This window comes from Macrosteles quadrilineatus, unplaced genomic scaffold, assembly GCF_028750875.1.
Source record: "Macrosteles quadrilineatus isolate MER2022 unplaced genomic scaffold, UCM_ALF_1.0 Scaffold_9__3_contigs__length_116548681, whole genome shotgun sequence".
NCBI classification, from domain to species: Eukaryota; Metazoa; Arthropoda; class Insecta; order Hemiptera; family Cicadellidae; genus Macrosteles; species Macrosteles quadrilineatus.
In genome coordinates, this window is record NW_026542602.1 from 10,777,638 (window position 1) to 10,792,393 (window position 14,756).

General features: G+C 32.2%; 1 protein-coding gene across 2 annotated transcripts in view; it reads right to left on the reverse strand.

The window, feature by feature from the left end:
- Positions 1–14,756, reverse strand: part of LOC129002575 (regulating synaptic membrane exocytosis protein 1-like) — a 276,072-nt gene that overhangs the window by 67,288 nt on the left and 194,028 nt on the right. For both annotated transcript variants that reach the window (XM_054430490.1, XM_054430491.1), the window contains exon 3: positions 12,061–12,175. In XM_054430490.1, coding sequence (XP_054286465.1) covers positions 12,061–12,175 — 115 coding nt within the window. The remainder of the gene's footprint in view (positions 1–12,060; positions 12,176–14,756) is intronic.

Genomic DNA, 14,756 nt, shown 5'->3' on the forward strand with positions numbered 1-14,756 from the left:
ATTTACCATACAGTGTACTTTGACTTATTTACCTTCAGATTTATAAGCTCCGTCTCGTAGATGGTTGATGTAATTGATATTGGAATGGCGTTATTCAAGATCCAAAGGCGGCATACAATGAGGTTGGTAATATGATTCTAGGATTATTTAAACTCTAGTAGAATATTTATGTCGATCGTGTGGCTTTAAGTTGATCAACAGGTCTTGAAGGCCTATAACGAAGCAAGTTGCCCAAAGATCCGAAACAATATTGGCAATTTCGTGATGAACTAAGTGTAGTGGATGGGTTCGTTCTCAAAGGAGAACAAGTTGTGATTCCAGCTTCATTACGACAGAAATCAATTAAATTAATTCATTTCTCTATTCAAGGAGCAGATGCATCAGACGTAATGTTTAGAAGTGAAAAGATATAGTAAAATGTACAAGTGAAAGCCTGATAATATTTTGCAAAGAATTGTTTGCAAGGTATGGAATACCAGAAAAGGTGGCTACAGATAGTGGAACACCCATCATGGCTCAAAGTTTTCACGATTTCACCCAAAGTTGGAATTTCATAATGGTGTTATTCCCTCCGTACCATCAATAAGCGAACGGTCAAGCAGAGTTGACAGTAAAAATATTCAAGAATCTTTTGAGTAAATCACGTTAAAATGATTCATAAAGCTTTATTCAAACACAGGAACACCCCTTTGCAAGGAATTAGCTTCAGCTCCGCTTAAAATTGGACTATTTCAATTCTACATCTGACATAACCTTTATAACTCTACTACATCCAAGAAACACAATTCAAACTAAATTTATCACACCTCTAATAAAACTAAGCAAACATGAATCTAAATAAAGAACATATGTTAAAACAAACATATGACCATTACCAACAATTACACACTAGGAAAACTCATAAAAGCTATTTATTGTGTCCCTTCGTTCTAATTAACTATATACACATCACCTTTGAATACTTAATTATACACTTTCCGTCATTTTAAATGCTAAATTCTATTTCAATGCGAATTTCAAGTTTATAAAAAGTCCCGTTTTGTCGAAATGTATTTAATCGTTTGGTAAAATACCGTGGAACAAATAGGCTACATTAAAATCTGTCTATAAACACTGGCGGTGAAATTGTCTTTAAACCATAAGGTGAGTAACTGTATAGAAAATGTGTTTAATCCTTGGTACAACTTAATTAGTAACCGCACGTCAGTTATGCCCTACTGAACTAACACAAACCCCGTCGTTAGTCTACTCCGACGAGTCTGAAGGTGCAGACATCAATCAATGTTATACAACTTGACAAACTGTTACATGTCACCTGACTAAATGTTCTAATGGCCCCTGTGTTGTTGAAACAGTGGGGTGGGACACACAGTGACTGTCTTTGGTCCGGGCCAATTATTTAGTTATTTTTTTAAACATGTGTAGCAAGTAGTTTTGTTTGGTAAGGATGTAATCATGTAATCACCCTAGGGACTCCACAGTCAATGCCAATTAAAAAAAAAACCGACTTAAAGTTTTATTTTTATTTTAGATTGTATAATATCTACTTAAAAATTATGCTAAATCCTTTACGTCTTGATTTTTTTAATGAATTTATTTTCCTAGTAGTTATACCTCTGCTATACACTTGTATTAAATTACTCACTAAATTCTTGACCTTATCAAGAGTATTCACTAAAAATAAATTGACTCAAAAATATTTATTTATATTGTCTAGTTCACTTATATAGTACAATATAAAGATCATTATTGGCACTATCGTAACCTGTATTTTAAGCATTGAGTAACCAACTTGGTGGGTGTTAGAAGAAGCAAAGTCATTCATCATAATGGTGAAAGACCGAGTGGTAGGCTTATAAAACAATCAAGCAGTTTTTGTATGAAAAGTAGAAATGAAACTCGGCAACAGCTGCGATGAACTTCCTAGAGCAGACATCAGAAGCAGAAAAACCTTAACTCTTTGCAACCGATCCGCTTCATATAATATTATACAGGGTGTTTGTGAACTCTCTCGAAAAAATTCACAGGATTATTCCTTGGGTTAATACATGAATATTTTACATTATAAACATGGGTCGCCGGAGCCTCGTTTTCTGTCTGTCTGTCTGTATGTGTTTTTTATAAATAACTTTATAAGTCGAGTTTGAATCGAGGTACAAACTTTAAATTTGACACACTTGTGTATTTTAACATGTTACACAAACATGCGAAATTTCATTTCGTTGACTATAGCCGTTTCAAAATAGCGGCCATCTAAAATCTTTGACCTCAAATTACATGAAAACCACTAGAGTTACAAAAAAAATACACGCATAACAAAATTTGGGTAATTTTATGCCAAATCAAATTACACCTAGATCACAAAGATCAGACAAGAAACAGCTGAGTTATAAATTTTTTTAATAATTAATAATTTCTTTACTGGCTTTTAATTGTTATTGTTTATTCTTAAAAATCATCTGATCCTTACTAAATTGTCACAACAATATAAGACAGCTGGTTTTCCCTAACAACAACATTTAGTTTTTTTACTAGATGGTAAATGTATTAAGTGTCCTATTTTTACCTTAACTATTGAGATCTGTATAAGGTTACGTAATGTAATCTGTATCAGATGATTTTAAAGAATAAACAATAACAATTAATACTCTCAGTTAATACTCGTCCGATCTTAAAGATTAAGGTGTCGATCGATTTGTAATAAAATTGCCTTAAAAAAGTTATTCTTGTAAAACTTTTGTAAAATCAACGGTTTTCGAGTAATTTAAAAAACAAAATTTTAAACAGCCGCCATTTTGTTTTATGAATTTGAAAAATCGTCATAATTTTTTTGTAGCTTTGTCTAGTTGTCATAAATGTTTGTGCAAAGTTTCAACTTCGTATGTTTAACCAATCTTCAGAAAAAAATTAATAAGTGAAAAAAACAAAATGGCGGCTATCTGAGTAAATAAGGACTTCCGGACAATTTAAATATGATATTTAGATATGTTTCTTACCCAGGAACAATGCCCTAAAATATTGGTAGAGAGTTCCGGGACACCCTGTATATAAATAGTTTCGATCGATATCCTGTTACAACATATAAAATCATTGTCTTTATACACTAGACATGTCTTTAAAGAGCCTCTTAAGCTTCAATACAAATACAAAATAAATTAGTAATTCAGTATTTTAAAATAATAAAAAATTAAACACTATCAACTTACAACTTTGGCAATAGATTCAAAGACTAAATATCAGTAGTTCTGTTATAACTGCTTGAGCTCAATGCCATGGATAATATTATTTATATCTAAAACTATTTGCATGATTCCAAATAAGTATTAGGGTGAGTTGAATTTGAAGTAAGAAGGCCACATGTTATAGGAGTTGTGCCTGGCACTGCATTGATCTGGACAAACCGCACACAAACATTATGGATTTGACAACAATATAAGACGTGGGATGCTTACCAGAGATAACACGACATTGGTCAACTTATTTTCCAAATTATGATAAAGGAACAATAATCCTTCATTACCCCTTACTTATTATTCAAATGGAATAAAACAACTTATGGAATAAAACAACTTTACGTTGAGGAACTTACAATGTTTTGGATTACAAATAAGAAGGGCTATGGCATGAAGCTTTACGATGAATTATAAAATTAAAAGCTTTTTGTGAAGTGTTGATACAAAATATAACGTTTAAAAAGTGGCGGAACAAAATTCCACCGAATGGTTAAGTAATTGAAAATAGCAATATAGTATAAATAATACACAAATAAAATACTAAAGTTACACGAATTGTTTTTTCAATATAATTTTTTAGCATCTTATTTTTTTACATTTTAATGAGGCTTAGCTAAAAATTAGCATCCATAATGATGAACAAAATAACTCTAAATGTTTAAATATGTTCCAAACTTGAAATAAAACAGTTACACTGAAAGGCCCACAAGTCTTCCTTAAGTGCCAACATTCCCCATACAGTACAAATTGCACGAAGCAGTTACTGTATGGGACCGTAATCAATATGAAATACATGCATCCAAGTTGTCTACAGTTTGCATATCACTGAAGTTACCGTTGACATACTAGCGTATTGTTTGCTGTTACAATGTTTGACCAGCACAGTTAGTTCCTTGCGAACTTGTCTATTAAGTTCTGGATGTATTCACGTTCGTACCTAGTACATATCGGGAAAAGCAATGTTTTAAACTCTTTGTGTTTGTCCATAGATGCCATTGGCATTTATTATGTTTTGTGTGGTAATGGAAAAATGGCCAATGGAAATGGTCCAAACCCAGGTTGACCTCTGTACATATGTAACTTATAGCCAAGGCACCTGTGTGGAGAATCAACTTCGCTTGAAACCGAACCAGCAACCTCAAGATTTGAAGGCGAGCTCTATAACCATTTGACTACCTAGAAAACTATACACGTATACAGTAGGTTAAACATACTTTAATACACTGTTAAATAGACGTCCAGGCAGTTCAGAAGTTATAAAAGTTGAAGGGGTTTTAAAATCCATATGTACATATATGTTCATATATATGTATATGTATATGTTCATTAGATTTATTGCAAACAAATATTTTATAAAAGTCTATTTTACGACTTTTGGGGCTTAAAGAAATTAATTGATAAATGTAGTTACAAACACCAATAAAACTAAGGTTATAAAATATTAAAAACCTTTTTAACCAGTATGTTAAGAAGAAAACTCCAAGAAACGTAGGTGGGGGATATTTAGTTCGATAGTTTCTTTCATATAAGAAAACACGGTGACAAGTCTTTAACTCGGTTTGTAAAGTGTACACAAATTCCCAGCTTGCCATGTATATTTCGTTCCAACACACTTTGATGGCCTTTTCTGTGGTTTACATCGTATAATCTCTTCAACTAAAATATTTCTCAATATATAAGAAAAAAATATAAAATAAAAATCAGCAATTAGTTCAAACTTAACAAACTGCAAATTGGTATTTAATGACTTAAAACAATGTAGAGTTGTATTAAAATACTCTTATTTACAATCCTCTACAATTTTACTAATAAAAAACTTTATCTGGTTTCCTAGAAACAGGACCACAAATATACTGGACGACATTTACGATTATCTTATCCTATACAGGCATTTGATAACTTCCCTTGAAAGTAAACTGTTCTTGACGTAAAATTTTGTCAATATATTCGAGCAACACATTACATAAAGTTAATTACAGACATGGTTGCTGTAGAAATAGAATGGAAGTAAAATTGTAACGTAAAATCTTTCGTATAGCAGTCTTATGTTGTGACATGTATAAACCCCCCACTTCGGTTCCAAAACACCTTTCTAATAATTTATCAAAAACATTAAGAAATTATAACCTTACTAATCGGTAACGATCGAAAAATATAGAAAAAGAAGCAGAGAGGGAGGAAGTTTATAGTTAATCAAGTGGCTTTCATGTCCCTCTTAAAAGTTATCACAACCTGTTTTACATATAAATAGCTTTTCCGTTCTGTTTTCCTTTCCTAATAGGAAAGTAATGCCTTTTAATATAATACTTTCCAGTCTTAGGTTGGCTAAATATACTTAGTTTTTGAAAGTTTGATTTAAATAATGGAAAATTTGTGTTTCACAAAGATTTCGAAATAATTAATACATTTAATGGTTCCATTTGACAGTACTTCAGGAATAGATGCTATAATTAAATAATCATATTCAAATGATATTCATTTAGGATTCAAGCTGTTTTGGAAAAAATGGTTTCTTAATGAAACACAAATTGGGTATGAATCGTAACAAATTCACATACTTGGTGTCCGAATTTGAGAAGTGATTTTCTATTAAATAATCTGATAAATAGGGATTTGCCAGAAATTTTAGAGGAAATTGACAGGAAAGCAGGCTAACCTTTTAATAAGCCCGTACAGACACATAAAATAGATCACAAAAGTAAAAAAATTTCTTCAATCACTGGAGAAAAAATCAGTCTCCAGTGGTTGAAAAAGTGGTAAGTGACCATAAAAATGCCTACTTTTGTGACGCATTTTATGTGGCTCTATGGAGTTATTAAAAGGTAAGCCTGCTTTCTTATTAATTTTCTTAATAATTTATTTTAAATAAAACTTACAAATTCTTATAATGTTTCCGAAATTATATCTTTATTATTATTTCGGTGTTAATCCGTAACTCTGTTGTAGCTGTTATGCGGTTGGACAGCTTAGTGGTTATAATGCTGCTGGCCTGGTAATCAAAGGGTCGCTGGTTCGATCCGGAAAAAAGTGTGGTGCTTTAGATGGTTCAAAACTGGACACAGCTGTCCCTAATCATACACATATTTCTCTCGATTTTAATTTTCCCCCTAGCTACTACTAACAACTTGCAAACTGCACAATGTAAAAACTGTTTACCCAATGTTCAAACAAATTCATTATCGAATTTAGCCTCCTAAATCTTACCTTCTCAAACTTCAACATGCTCTTAATAATTGAATTGTTTGTATAACGTTTTTTTTAAGGAGATCCACGAATGAGGTTTTACAAATACTGACATGAAATGCGCTGTTACTATTACAAGGGTATTTTGAGAATAATTAAATACCAAATACAATTACCAAATACAAGTCTTATTATTCGTCTGTTAGGGCTTAAAAGCTGTTTTGGTACTCATTATAAATAACTCTAATACCCTAATACTCTAATAACGAATGTGGGCTGTCTAGTTATGTTCATAATCATTTTTCGATAACTTGATTTTCTTATGCATCCTATTACTTCCTATAACTAACATGCACATTTATCTTCTCACAGTAATATCAATTTCCTTGATCACTGTTGATCAAAATGTAAACATTATTTGTACCATATATTTTATAGTCCTATATACTGAGTTAAAGACCAATTATGTGAAAAAAATTCAAAAAGATATTTTATAGGTGAGATGTTGAATAATTAAATTATCAATGAAAGTCTGAGTCAACAAAATGTGTAAAACGACCAAAAACCCAATTTATGAATTCTTAACGCAAACCATGAATTATTAAAGAGTCAATGTTTTATTCATGTTGTCCTACAGTGAAGACATTTTTACCGTCATTGTTTCCAACATTGATACTAATAAAATTGATGTTTCGTTAAATATCTAACTTTGGAAGCTTGACGAAACTGAGAAATATAGTTGAATCAGTTATACTGCTCATTGTTCACTAGTTTTTCAACCGAATTCCTTTATTCTTTTCCTACTACAAAGAAACTTTTCTGTTCAGACTCAGTTAAAAAAGTTCGATTGACAGAGACGGAGCCGACTCTTGATGGATTGTTGCGCAGGCGTTGAGATTTTTTACACGAAAACACTTTCCCAAGAGAATTAAAGTCATAGTTAAAGATAAGCAAGCGTTAAAAACTTGTTTGAATGATCTTGCTGGTCTATTATTTAATTGTATTAATTTTGTTAAATTCAATCCTAAGTAAACTTAATAATTTTAAGATCTATATGAATTTATTGGCTCTGCTCAATTTAGTCACGATACAAAACCATTTTACATTAATGTTTCGGTTTTCAAGCAAGTACAAAATTAATTGCAGATTTGTTACAGGTTTATAACTCATTTGTTATAGGCTTACCTTACATAAATACAAACGCTTGTAAATCGAATGTAAGCTTTTATGTAATAAGCCTATTCCAATTCCAAAATAAATACCAATTCCAATTCCATAGTTTTATATTCAATAGTCAATGGTTTTATCTCTAGAAATCAAACATCCGTAGTTTTTAGGTATTGTAAATATATCGATATTTTGTGCTCCAAAATATAAAAATGTATGGAAATGATTTTTTTGCAGCCAATCATTATTTCATTCCTTAGTTTCATATATACACCATACAATGAAAATTGTGTTCACCTACCACTGTACATAAGGCACTTGATTTGTATAATCATAACAAAAAAATCCAATACTGGATACCAAAATGGCAAAGATAAAGTAAAATTCATTGTAATTTTAGAACGAAAGATTTCTTGAGTCAGCTAAACAAAGATTTTCCTGGACTATGTCAAAGAGAATTGAAATATGTATAAGGCTCCTTTATCTTATACTCTTCAATCTCCGGTGAGATATAAGGGAAAATAGTTAAATCAAAACTCTATTTTCTGTGGTTGAATGTTTCGCATGAATCCTAAGACTACCAAAGCAACGTGCTTAAAAAGTAGGGAAAGAAACGTGTGAATCAGCAGTTTTATTACTTATTTGCGAATTGAAAAATAAACTGTATCGCATTGTTATGCAACGTGTGTTGTAATGCAAAATTAACTGTTGAAAGCCAAGTAGATGTAGGCCCGATAAGTCGAGCGCTTAACATATAAATAGGTGCTCTTAGAACTCGAAGCTTTGTCTCTGAGAGTTTATAAAATGTGAAGGCTTTATTAGCGTAGCTTAAACAAGTTTTGAGAGTTACTCATGGCCATGTTGTTAAGGCCAGTTGATTTCTCCAATCATTAAGGATACGTTAATTAGAGTTACAAGTGCAGTCAACTACAAAATTATAAGTGAAGCAACTTAGTTAGATATTGAGTTGTATAAAGACTTTTCAAAAATGTTTAATACTATCCTACGTTTTGATTGTAAGATAGCGGAGTAAATTCATACTAAAACTGATCTAATGTTTGCGAAAATCAACGATAAAACCTGAAATGGCAAAAATCATTAAACAATCGGTAAAACAACACAGATTACGGTTAAGTGTAATGTTCGGGACTATGATAACTGAATGGTTCAGTGATTGGATTGTGTCCACAATGTTTACCTACGAAAACTAGTTACAAGGGTCAGCGAGCGAGAGTCATGTTGAGCTAAATCAGGACAAACAATGCAAAATAAAACAATATTAATCTACTCCTAAATAAAATAATTTATGCCTACGTATTCAATATAGAATACAGGTATGTTGTAGCGATGAGCACTATGGATTGCTTTGATTTTGTTTGCAGCCTAATCTATACTATTATAAAGAAGAGGTGGTGTCTGTGTGTGTGTTTGTATGAGCTAATCTCAAAATCTACTGGTCGGATCGGGCTGAAATTTGGCATGATGATAGCTCACATTCCCGATTAACATATAGGCATATTTTTATCCCAAAAAAATCCTTCGGGGCTCCGCCCCAGTGGCTCTGGAGTTTCCCATGTTAACCTTAAGAGAAATGGAATTAATGAATCTTAACAGCTGTTTCAATTAAACAAGTTGGTTCTGTTCTATGATGTTCAATAGCATTAAAAGTTACAAGGATTACCAACAGGGTTCAGCACTAGCACTATTATTTCTTTTACATTTATGACAACAGCAAAAGGTGAGTGAGCGTAGCGAACGAACTTCAACCTGGAGGCGAGTGAGCGTAGCGAACGAGCTAACCCGAAGGCAAGTGAGCGTAGCGAACGAGCTATTCTGAAGGAAAGTGAGCGCAGCGAACGAGCTTCAACCTAAAGGTGAGTGAGCGTAGCGAACGAACTTCAAAAAGAACCGAAATTTCTTAAACCATGTCCTCACTCATAACTGCTATAAGCATTTGATACTTATATGCCAACCCCGTACGAAGGACGGGTACTCTGCTAGTCTAAAATGAATGCATGAGTTACAGGCCATAAGCCATGACGAAACAGCAAAAAGGTTATTGTCAGCAAAATATGAATTTATTTCGGTTAAGTATGATATGACAAACTAGTGATAAGAAATAGAATAAAGTATATGGGGTTGATAAAAAAAAACATAGGAGCGTGATCGTTACTTTATATTTACAAAATTCACAGGATTGTCACTCACTAACTTACAAAATAACGTGACAACTGATTCTTCAATTAATTGCACCTGCACCTCATATAATGGGCATAATCGATGATATATTTATTATGTCAAGGTTAAAATATATGATATCGACTTCTATTTAATATCATAAAATAATACATTAAAACTATCTTTATCCCCCTAAAGTTGATGAATTTAAAAAAATATACAGATTTTGAAGGAAATTCCAAGTGAAATATTAATTCAACAACACAAATCCTACAGCCATAGAAATGTAATTCTCATTTAAATCAAACAAAACATAACTAAACTACAGACAGTTAATTATACAACCCCATATACATTGTCCACTGCTTTTAAATATATAAACCAAGTGAGGCTGAAGTAAATAGCTCAACCGTTGAGGCAATCCGTCCAGAATTAATGTGTGAATAAAACCAGGCAACAGGTTGTCCTCTTGCATGTGTGAACTATAGTGGCATTCACGTGAAATAGATGTGTTACTTGTAGTATGATCCTCTAAATGGTGTATTAAAAGTAACTAAAGAATTTATAGGGTCCAGGCGTGAGGCGTGTGACAAACTGACCATATACCTCAGAATCATAGGACTGTAGAGTTTTCTGACTCAAGTTAAACTTCAGTTTTCTAATAAACCACACTTCAACTAAACACATAAATACTCTTTTCTAAGGGTTTGATTGATTTCATTTCGTTAGAAAGCGTAAAGTAAAAAGAATATATCTTATCTACGATTTTTTATAAACTTAGTTACAGTATGTGGTTAGTAGTAAATGTATTATTATTTTACCATTTGGTTGAAACTGAATAACATTTAATTTAAGTTATATTACGTGCAAAAATGTATTTATTTTTTCACTTTTGTTATTAAAATCTTTGTTGCAATATTAAAGGCAAATTGAAATTGGAATATCCTTGATGATAAATTATTCAACTCAACGTGGAAAAGGTGATAACACTTCGGTTCGATTGTACGAATAATACATCAACTGACTGACATAAATAAACCTGTTACATCGTACTCTAGTCTCATTGACATTTTAATGTACAGGAATACATTTGTAAAACAGAATTTTGAAATAAATTTGAAACTGTTACTGTGTTTTCAATGCACAATGTCCAATATAGTGCCGTGTGTAATATATGAAAATAACCAACATTTTACTATACCAACAGTCAACACAAATGAATTATTTAAAGGCTATTTCCTGGATACAATATTCACATTCATATGTTGTGTCACTGATAAATTAATAATTTTACTATTTCTCAAAACTATTGATTTGTTGAAAATCTAAAATGTTGGCGTTTAGATTAATTTTGCAGCCTGTAAATTTTAAGAGCAAGTAAGATTCGTGACCTGTTACAATGGTTCGTGATGAATTGGTTGACTTTGGTTATTTAATTGCAGTCTTCATACAATATGGAAATTCAGTAGGAGAGAACGGAGAATCACGCACAAAAAGATGAATGGGCAGAAACGAATGTTGGGATTTATAAATGAGGAGTTTGCATTAAACGCTGAACTCTACTGTCAGACTGTAATCCATCGAATCTGTACGCCTTGCAATACATATATCTTTCCTGGAATATTATCACCATTGGCCTTAATATTGCCTTTTACCACTCTACCGTAATAGTCTATTACATTACTAGCCCGGTAAGTGGTGTTTTACCGTGCGAACACGACATATTTTCGTGCGAGTACGGTAAAGCTTGCCGGGCGAGTAACGTACCGGTACGATACAAATATGAAGGAAGCGTCTGAACATGAACCTACAACTGCTTTGACATCACAGTACGTAGCAAACAACTGAGCCATCTATTTGCCAAATTAACCTATTTTTCATCCATCTCTTCTCTATTCGAGGAAACCGTTCGCCTATTAAATACTGAGGAAATACTTATTCAAAAAGCTCCTACCTAGAGATTAAATTTTCATGATTTGATGAGCTTTTTTACGAAGTCTGGGAATATTTTCAAATCGAATGAAAATACGTCAAACAGCATACCACAGCTGCTTTGATGTCAAAGTTTAAAAACCCCCTTTTACAAGTAGCTGTATACCAAAGCACAGGTTAAAAGTCAAACAAGCAATGTGGATTGCAAAAGCCTCTAAGTGTATCTGTACCTCTTAACATTTGGTCTATTTAAAACCACCAGTGCTTTAACTACTAACTTTGGTTGTCGAGTATTCTTTAGACTAGTGTACAGACTACTAACTTTGGCTGTCGAGCATTATCTAGACAAGAGTACTGACTCCCTCACCTTGGTGTTGAGCATTCATGAGACCAGTGGACAGTGTCTGGCGGACCTTGCTGAGGACAGTCCCTGACTCCATGTCCGGCCCCGCCCCCGCCGCCCCCTCGTTGGTGGCCACCATCTGTGAAATAACAATATGCTGAGCAAACGTAATGATCTAAACCTTTTCCCCGCAAAATTTCAAATTCATTCTTTGTTTATTCACGTTCTTGGCATTTCTACAGAATTTCACTGAAAGGTATAATTCTTGGACCTCTCACATTCTGATGGTCTGGTTGACCTTGTGTTGGAAAAATTAATCAATGATCAAATGACAAAATGGTATCTGTGTCTAGGAACGATCTTGAACTAGCGAACATCAGGATGGAAGGCGAGCATTAATGACTCGGCTACCAAGACAATGTTTTTTAACACCACAAGTACAAAAGGTACACGAATATACTATTGAATGTGTCATAAGCCCCATACGGTCGACTAGAGCTGTCGTTAATTCTTAAATCATTCGGAAGCGTCTAAATAGTTTGTGTGTGCGGTATCAGAATTTATTTAGTATTTAGTATTTATATATTACTTATATAGTATTTATATATTATATTATTTTACTATTTATATTAGTACCCATTCTTCCACCCTGCTCATCCAGCTCTGGCACTACTATATAAACTATTTACAATCTTAGGTGTAATTTATGTTGTACTGAAATAAACTTAATTTTAACACTAAAACGACAACCCAAGATTAGGAATTTAAAGTAAAAAGTTAATATCAATTTTCATTGTGTATATCTAATTACAAACACGTTGTTTCACTTTTGCAAGCGTTCAGTTTACTCTTCGTATAGGAATGGCTATATCAAACTACATGACCATATAATTTACTGACTTTAATATTATATTTCTTATGTTTAAAACTAGCTTTTAGTTTGTAGGTAACACGTAGTAAATGTTTTTCAAGAAAGTATCAATTAATTCTTACAAAGATATTTTGGATCCAAGCTAAATCATAAAATGGTAAATGGTAAATGTTAATTGAAAACAAGACAAATACTTTTTAATTGGAATTATTTTAGTTAGTAGCACTTGTATTCAAACATTTAAGAGTAATATTAGTGATGATAATGGTTACACCACATAATAACTCTTATAGGAAAGTCTGGCACCGTAGCTGTTCTAGACACTTCCCAAGTTTGTTTCCCAGATGTCTCTAACTTATTTATCCACTTACCCAGCCTGTCTTGCTTCACCCCTTTTAAACACGTCTGTTTAAATGGATGGAACCTTTTTCGTACACAACAGCTAAACATGTTTTTAGTGTGGGTATAAACATTTCCTAAAAAGTATTAAGACCGAATAGTGTACTGGCATATGATGAAAAAAAAATTCCTGATTTCCTACGGTTCATAGTATAATCGTAAATCACTATTCAGGAGTACAAAAATGAATGATAAAAGACAAAAGATCCTTTGGGACTAAATTACAATGCTAAAGCACACTTTACCTTGTTATCTCTCCATGGAAGTATACGTCTAACGATTACATAAGTTTGTTTTTATTTTTGAGTTATACAATTGATTACCTGATTATATATAATTGATTAAGTGATTTCTATTCTATAACTACGTGTATAGAATATGTATTGTGAAAAAAAAACAGATTACGCTATATTGTTGACTATTGTAAAATTTTACTTGTATACTTATAAAAGACTAGAGATTTACACTTCAACAGCCTTTACATCCTAAAACTGATACATCCAGACTGATTTTATCTATATTACTAGTTTCATTATACATAGTAGTCTCACCACAGACAATTATGTTAGCCTCTGATATTAAACGCACATTAGAGCCACATAAATGAGCCATTATGTTTGCAATTTAGACCGGGTGGGCATTCAGCGAGCCCTTTTCAGCAAACATTTTACCAACCAAGAACACTATTGTTCTACAATGCACAATTATGCGGTTTAAGAATTTTCCTATTACTTTTTAAGTGCTTGTTAGCATGCAACGTATTGGTATATATTAGATGTAAATTCATCATTGGTTTTATGATGTTAAAATATATCAGGATTAATTTAGCTGTTTTGGGGTTTTCGTAGCTTTACCTCTTTTGAAAACTCACCTAAAGCCCTATGTCCAAACTAAACTTATAATAGTTAGATAAACTATTATAAGTTTACCTTAAATGAAATGATATCTAATAACAAATCGAATGTATGAATCTAATGAATTGAGATTATTTTGTTTGTAACTGTACCTTAAGTGAACAGATTTGTCACAATGGTATAAAAGTATACTAGTTTTCAAATTGCTGGTAAATGAACATGAGACATTTTAAAATAATTAATTTATGTATTTTGACCCCAATGTTTTGATTACATACTATTATGTAAGTATTTTGAAAATGTATTTGAGATAGAACTCTTTTTTGATATATGTAAAATTAATTATCAACTCGTTGCTGATAGTAAGTAAACCAAGCATTAGTTGCCTTGATTTATTTACCCGATTGTTTACAAGTTGCAAGGTTTATGGTGTTTTGCCTTTTAAAAATTGCCCATTATCTCTAAATTGTACAAAGAACTTATAATTGATACTAAAAGTGTTTTAAATACATTTAATATCATCAGAATAAAGTCTACACAATTAACAATGTGCGTTTCGGGTTTCACAAATTCAAAATTGCATTTTATATTTGATC